The 7,694-nt window shown below is 41.4% G+C and overlaps 1 protein-coding gene across 1 annotated transcript; it reads left to right on the forward strand.

Annotated features, from left to right (window-relative positions):
* Positions 1 to 525: 525 nt before the first annotated feature.
* LOC121132738 (PRAME family member 9/15-like) lies at positions 526 to 3,393 on the forward strand (the record flags this gene model as incomplete). The annotated part of the gene is made up of 3 exons (XM_040741013.1): positions 526 to 806; positions 1,116 to 1,703; positions 3,267 to 3,393. Coding segments are annotated over exons 1-3 (996 nt in total), but the record flags the coding sequence as incomplete, so codon positions are not given.
* Positions 3,394 to 7,694: the final 4,301 nt, after the last annotated feature.

Consider the following 7,694-nt stretch of genomic DNA (forward strand, 5'->3'; position numbering starts at 1 on the left):
TCAAGATGACAATTCCCAGTATCAAACTCCTAAAGAGTGGTCTGGAGCTTACTGTGGCTCCAGGTTGTAAAGATTTCCAATTAATGGCAATTCTACCCATTTCTTATATTCAGCCAACAAGTTCCATTGATAGAATGCCAAGCATACTTGCCTGAGGGAAATATCACTTTGCTCTTGAGGATCATGACAGATATTTAAAGATGGCTGCCAACAGAAGAATCTGGTTCTCATTTGATTCTCCAATTTCTCTTTATCCTGAGCAGTAGTATTCACTGGAACAGAGATTTTTATTGGTCAAATAACAGAGAGATTTGTTTAAAGTGGTGTTCATCTCCAAGTGATCTTAGAGGGATTTATGGCCATGAGAAAGTCAGAAAAGGATTAATGGACAATACGTGATTTCAGGCTATTCTAGACTAGTGACAGAAAGCCTCCATGGTTTAGGCAATGAAGGGGAAAAGGGGCATGCCCAAAAGGGTTTATTCTCTGCATCTTTCTATAGAACCTGTGTATATTAAGGTCAGGATGAGATCCCCATCCTCGCTCAAGCTGCTGGCCATAAGAAGTCTGCTGAAAGATGAAGCATTTGCTATCTCTGCTCTGAAGGCCCTGCCCATGGAACTCTTCCCACCCCTATTCCAAGGGGCCTTCGATGGCAAACAAACAAACATCCTGAGGGCCATGGTGGCAGCCTGGCCCTTCAGATGCCTTCCTGTGGGAGCCCTCATGAAGATTCCTGACCTGGAGATTATGCAGGCTGTGCTGGATGGCCTTGACCTGCTGATTAAGCAGAAGGATCGACAGAGGTAAGTGAGAAACTGGTAGCATGGAGGGAAGAGTGTGGGTAGTGGGTGGTGACTACAGAATTCAGAATGGGTTCAATTTGAATCAGAGCTTTCTTACAGAAGTGCATAAATGAATAGGGACGGTGTTTTGTGGAGCACACCTTAATAAATGTAGATACCTACAGTGACTCTACCTCTGCATCTTCTTCCCCTAGCCAATAGAAATGGTTTAAAGAATGGAATTAGGGGAAGTCAATATGTAGGGTTTAGGCAGAGTGTACATAGCTAGTCCTGTCTGTCACTTGATTCTCTTTCTTGTTTGACCAACAGGAGTTGCAAACTAGAAGTGCTTGATCTTCGGGATGCAGAGAATAACTTCTGGCAGGTGTGGGCTGCAACAGAGGATGGTGTCTGCCCTCCAGATATCATTGGTGAGAGCCAACCAGCGATGCATCTTCCCATACGACAGGGAAATCAGGTTGTGACTGTGATGATGAACCTTTCCCTCCAGTCAGTGGATCTCTGTTTATTGCTAAAATATTTCCACTCGTGGGCCAAACAGAGGAAAGATGTGCTGCAGGTGATCTGTGAAAAGCTGGAGTTTGGGGCCCTCCCTGTCTATAAGCCCCTCATGCTGCTGGAGGTATTTGAGCCAAGGTCTATACAGGAGTTGGAACTGAATGCATGTTGGGACTTGCGAACCTTTGCAACGTTTGCCCCTGGCCTGGGCAAGATGAGAAACCTTCAGAAACTCCTTGTGAATAATATCTCCATTCCTTCAGAATGGTTTAGTAACATAGAGTTGAAAGAATGGTGTTTTACAGAGATCATTTCGCAGTTCTCCCAACTCAACAAGCTCCAGCAACTCTATTTGAATGGTGTCTTCTTCCTAAATGAAAGACTGGACCAAGTGCTCAGGTGAGGAGGATACAGAGCTCGCTCCTCATGGCATAGAGGAGCTTTTCCTTGTTACATGAAACATCAGTGCACACCTGAGGTTTCCCATTCATCCCCGAGTATATGACCTGAGGATGACCGATCTAGTCCTCTGTCTGCTACACTAAGATCCGCGATGTATAAAATGTCTTTGCTAGGGACACAGATGAAGGGAAAGCAGATCTACAAAGGGAATGGCGTTTTATATCCCATGTTGCCCCATGTCAGCCCTGACCTCAGAACTCATGCACAGTTTATATCTGTCTTTGATTCTCCAAGGGGCAGGTGTGCTTTATGCACATGTAGGGCCTGAGAAACTTATGTCTCTGAGGATTCATGAGAAAGGTTTGCCTTTTCAGCTGGATAGAGTTAAGTAGCTTGGTTGCTTTTCTTCTCTGATCTTCACCTTGAAGCTTGAGCCTCAATATCTATCTCTGTGTTTTATTTATCAAGCTACATGCTAAAGACACTGTCTTTTTTCATTATATAATTTTTGTTTCGTTCTCAAAAACCAGGCGGTGAGTGCAAAACTCAGGTCTTTCATTCCATTCCGTTTATACAAATGTCGTTTATATGCTAATACCAAACAGGTTTTTTATTACTATAGCTCTATAGTAGACCTTGAAGTCATGGATAGTGATAAATCTAGAAGTTCCTTGATTTTACAGAGGTTGTAAATATCCTGTGTTTTTTCATTTTCCATATGTAATTAAGCATTGTTCTTTCAAAGTCTGTGAAAAATTGCACTGGGATTTTGAGGGGAAAATATTGAATCTATAGATTGTTCTTGGAAAGACTGCCATTTTTACTATGTTGATCCTATTGATCCATAAGCATGGGATAATATTGAATTTTGTGATAGCTTCTCAAAATTTTGTCTTCAAATACCAAAAAGTCTTGTCATACAGGTCTTTCAGCAGTTGTCTGTTAAGTACATTTGAGTCATAACATCTCTTAGCTCCTTTTTTTCTGTTAAGTTTCTGTCTGGCAACATGTCCATTGGATAGAGTTTGGAGTTTAGGTTTCCCACTATTAATGGGTGGAGTTCTATATGTGATTTGAGCTTAAGAATATTTCTTTTACAAATGTTGGTACCTTTGTATTTGAGGGATAGAAGTTCAGAATTGAGACTTTAAGTCTTGAACTATTTCTTTCATCTGTTTGATTTTTTTCTTTGGCTTTCTTTAATGGGTTTATTGATTTCTTCCAACGTTTTCGGTCCTTTACTTGATTTCTTTAGGGCAATTTTTCATTTCCTGTTTAAGAGCCCCTATCATCTTCTTAAAGTTATTATTAAGGTCATTTACTTATATTTCAGCTGTACTGGAATGTTCAGATTTTGCTCTTGTAGCATATCTGGGTTCTGATGTTCCCATATTCCTCTTTTGCTTGTTGGATATATTATCATGCTCACATTTACTCATCTGTTATTCCAACTCGTTTGAATTGTGTCTTTGCCCCAAGTAATGTGTTCTTTCAGATGGTATGCCTTTTGAGCTGTGCCTGTTCTTCCAACTAATGTGGTTTGTGTCTGTTCCTATGTAGTCTTCTGGAGTTGCAGGGGAGCAAGGGCCATGGGAAGGACTTTTTGGGTGCCTGCTTGTTGGATGGTTGGAAATGCATCAGAGCATTGAAGTTCCGCCAGAGTTGGAAACAGGCTCCGGCTGGCTTGGTGATGCAGGTTTTCCAAATGTTGTGATTTGTGGCTGATGCCATATGCCTGTTCTTTCACTGCTGTGATTAGTACATATGTCTGTGTAGTCTGCTTGCGTTGTAGGGGACGGCTGGCCGTGGACAGGGTGTTCAGGTACATGAGGTTTGGTGGTGGAGTGGCACTTGGAGGGACAGAGTCCAGTGAATGGCAGGGGTGGGTGGCACAGCTGGGAGACACGGCTCTCACCTGCTTGTGGGTTGCTGGTGAGTGCATCAGAGGAGTGGCTTTCCTCCAGAGGTTGTGGCAGGGCCCAGCTGCCTTGACCCATTTCCTCATCACTCCTCCATCTCAGTCACTGGATATCAAGGATCAGTTCTGAGTTTTGCTGTGAGTAAATATCTCTGCTTCCATCAGTTAGTGGATGAAGCTTCTAGGATGGCATATAAGGAAGTCATCAAAGTGATCATCAGGTAGGGTCTAATATTGTAGTCTCTATGCTATTACTCAATTTTCCAGTTGTTGTTATCCTTGTAGTTCCCTGAGAATCTCACTAGTGTCAAAGCTATAATGTCTCCAACCCTTATGGTATCTCTCACACTGGTATCCTCTAATCTTATCCTGACTCAACTCTCCTGCACCCCCATGTATTCTTCTACCCTCCTCTTCCCCCCTCCATTTTTCCGGATTCCCTGCCCACTCCCTCCATGTTCCCAAACTACTCAAGATATCTTACCTCATTCTACTTCTCAGTGGTATAATGCACATCTCTTGGGAACCTCCCTGTTTCCCAGACTTACTGGCACTAGTTTTAAAGGATGAAACTCGCCTGATCCATGTCTAAAATCCATATATGCGTGAATACCTACCATGATTCTCTTTTTGTGACTGGTTTACCTCACTCAGGATGGTTTCTTCTAGTGCCACCCGTTTACCTGAAAATTTCAAAATTCCATTTTTATTCCGCTGAGTAGTACTCCATTGTGTAAATGTACCACATTTTCTCTATCCACTCTTCAGTTGTGGGGCATCTAGGTTGCTTCCAACCATCTGGCTATTACAAATAATGCTGCTATGAACATAGTGGAAAAGACATCCTTTTTGTATGAATGGGCATGTATTGCCTAAGAGTGGGATTGCTGAGTCTTGTGGTAGACTGATTCCCATTTTCCTGAGGAATCTCCATAATGATTTCCAGAGAGTCTGTACAAGTTTGCACTCCAACAAGCAATGGACCAGTATTCCCCATCCTATCCAGCATAAGCTCTCATTGGTGTTTCTAATTTTAGACATTCTGACAGGAGTAAGATGGTATCTTTGAGATGTTTTGATTTGCATTTTCCTAATGGCTAAGGTTATTGACACTTTCCTATTTTTTCAACATTGTTAATGAGGGAAATTGGTCTGAGGTTTCCTAAGGGTCTGTTCTTCTGTCACTTTTGATTTCAAATTTTCTTAATTTGGATATTCTTTGTCTTTTGATTATTTTGGAAAAAGATTGTTCTATGTTGTTGATTTTCTCAATTTGAACCCTCTGTTTCTCTGATTTTTATAGTGTGCTCTTTTTTAATTTTTTTATTTCAATACTGAGTTTGAATATTTCTTGTCATCTACTCTCCTTGGGTGAATCTCCTTCTAGGGCTTTCATGTGTGCTGTTATTCTCTAGAGTGAGAGTCTCCAAATTACTTTCTTATACTTTATGATTTTTTATTTTACATAGCAATCAAAATATCTTCTTCCCTCCCCTCCTTTTTTACCTGTCCTCTACTGGATAGGTATTATTTAAAACTTTTTCTGTCATGAAATATCTTATTTTGTTGGTTGAAGGTGATTGAAAGTTTTGTTACATGCAGTAGTCTGGGATGATGACTCTGGTCCCTTAGTGTCTGTGAAATGTCTGTCCATGTCCTTCTGGACTTTTGCCCAAGATTGTTCTGAGCTCTCGGAAACACTCAGAGTTGTAAGAGAGCCTAAAGAGATCTATTTTGTGAGTAGGAGATGTGTAGATTGCCAGGGATTCTATGTCTATAACCTGGAGGTCTCCCTATGCTCATGTTGGGAATAAATGATGAGTGAATACTCTTGGACTCTGAGAAATGAAAGCCAGGACTCAAGTGAATCATCAGAGACACAGAGGATGTCGATTCAAGGGATTTCAGACTCATTTGGAAACAATATGGTTTCATTGATTCAGACCCAGAGAGAGAAGTGTTGGCCTGGAGCATCAGTGCCTCTCCATCTGCTGAGCGCCAACAGTGAAGACCCGACCTCGAACAGGTTCACGAAGTTTGAAAATGGTAGGGATATTGTCTCAGCTCAACCAAGTGATGAGAGACCATAGACACAGTGAAGGGGAGAAAGGAAGGATAGTACAAAGAGCACAATTTACTGGAAGAGGTAGCTTCCACCTCTGTGTTTGTTAGGCCTCCATCTCTTCCTTGTCCACCTTACATAAAGATTTGTAATATATGCGCATATGTCTCTTTTATGAACAATAACTTGGACTGAAGTGTGAACTGCTGTTGAGCATACAGTACTCCCAGTACTCATGTTGATCTCTCTTCCCCTGGTTGGAGAGGGATGTAAGCTTGCTGTCATTTCCCCCATTATCCTTCCCACTACACTTTTCAGTAAGTTCAATAAAAACACTTTTTCATGAGAGAGTGTCTTGAATTCTTTAAATTTATTGAGGCAATTCATTGTCAATCTCATACTGCTTCATCACACTTACTCTGTTTTCCTAGTCTTGTATTCTCTTGTCTCTATGCCTTCTGAATCCTGGAAGTTCCAGTGAAAATAATGGCACACATGCCTTGCACTTAGAGATTTTCTGCACCTCAATTGCATATACCCCCTCCAGAAATCTAGAGAGAATCCCTTGGAGAGATGGCTCAGATGGTAAGCGTGCTTACTGCTCCTTCTGGGGATCAGTGTTTGGTTTCAGCAGCCAGATACACTTTGAACTGTTTCAGGTAATCTAAACTTTATACATGGTCTCTGGGAGCACTTGCAGTCATTTCCATCTACACACAAACAGCACACGTGCCCTTTAATACACATAATTAATGACAATTAAAATCCAAATGAAAATATATTCATAGAATTAAATATGAAGACTGTCTGAAAGGTTGATATATCCACTGAAATTAACACATCAAAGTATGAAATAGCAAATTGCAGGTGTAACGATGATGCCCATGAGTGATCTACACAGTAGAGGATAAGGTAGAGGATAATGTATGTTTGTGCATAAAGGCTGTGGTACCAAATCAACGGTTTATACTTACCGTGTTTGAAGGAATCCCATCTCTACTTCATGTGGAAGGATGACTTCAGACACCTTTCTGTGAAAGGTTCCTTTTGATACACTTGAAAAATGTCAGCATCTCCTAAAGAAAGCTCTTCTTGGTCTTTGCCATGTTAACTTCCGCAAGATAATAAACAGCCATGTTTTCAGGACAGGCCTTCTCTTTCATTTCTTATCCTGAGTGGGCCTTTGTTAACAATGGGAATGTCAAATGATTCTTCTCTCTCTGTCTCTCTGTCCCTATCTCTTTCCCTCTGTCTCTGTCTCTCTATGTCTCTCTCTCTCTCAGTGTCTCTGAACCCAGAATGTTTACCAGGATAATATTCAGGGTTTAGTTTGTTTTTCCCCAGGACATTCTGGAGATCTCAGTAAGGTCTCTGTGCTTCTGTAGAAAACTTTCATCTGATCCACCTAGAGATCCCCTACCATGAGTAGCTCTACCCTATTGTTGATTGCATTTCGGGGTTGCTGGTGTGTCTACTTCAGAGTGCACACAGTCCACCTCATCCCAGCATTTCTAAAACTATGTCTGTGGTCTTTTTCCTCTGTCCAGCACAGTGACCTAGTCTGTCTCAAAGCTGTGCATGCAGATAGATCCATGTTTATCGCCATGCACAAAACTTAAGTCCAAATGGATCAAAGACCTCAACATAAATCCAGCCACACTGAACCTCTTAGAAGACAAAGTGGGTGGTACCCTTGAACGAATTGGTACAGGAGACAGCTTCCTGAACATAACACCAGTGGCACAGACAGTGAGATCAACAATTAACAAATGGGACCTACTGAAACTGAGAAGCTTCTGTAAGGCAAAGGACACTGTCAGCAAGACAAAAAGGCAGCCCACAGAATGGGAAAAAATATTCACTAATCCCACATCTGACAGAGGGTTGATCTGCAAAATTTACAAACAACTCAAGAAGCAAGTCTCCAAAACACCAAAGGACCCTATTAAAAAGTGGGCTGCAGAACTAAATAGAGAATTTTCAATAGAGGATCCTAAAATGGCTGAGA

The sequence above is a fragment of the Mesocricetus auratus genome, unplaced genomic scaffold (genome assembly GCF_017639785.1).
Source record: "Mesocricetus auratus isolate SY011 unplaced genomic scaffold, BCM_Maur_2.0 contig_8774_pilon_obj, whole genome shotgun sequence".
Taxonomy (NCBI): domain Eukaryota; kingdom Metazoa; phylum Chordata; class Mammalia; order Rodentia; family Cricetidae; genus Mesocricetus; species Mesocricetus auratus.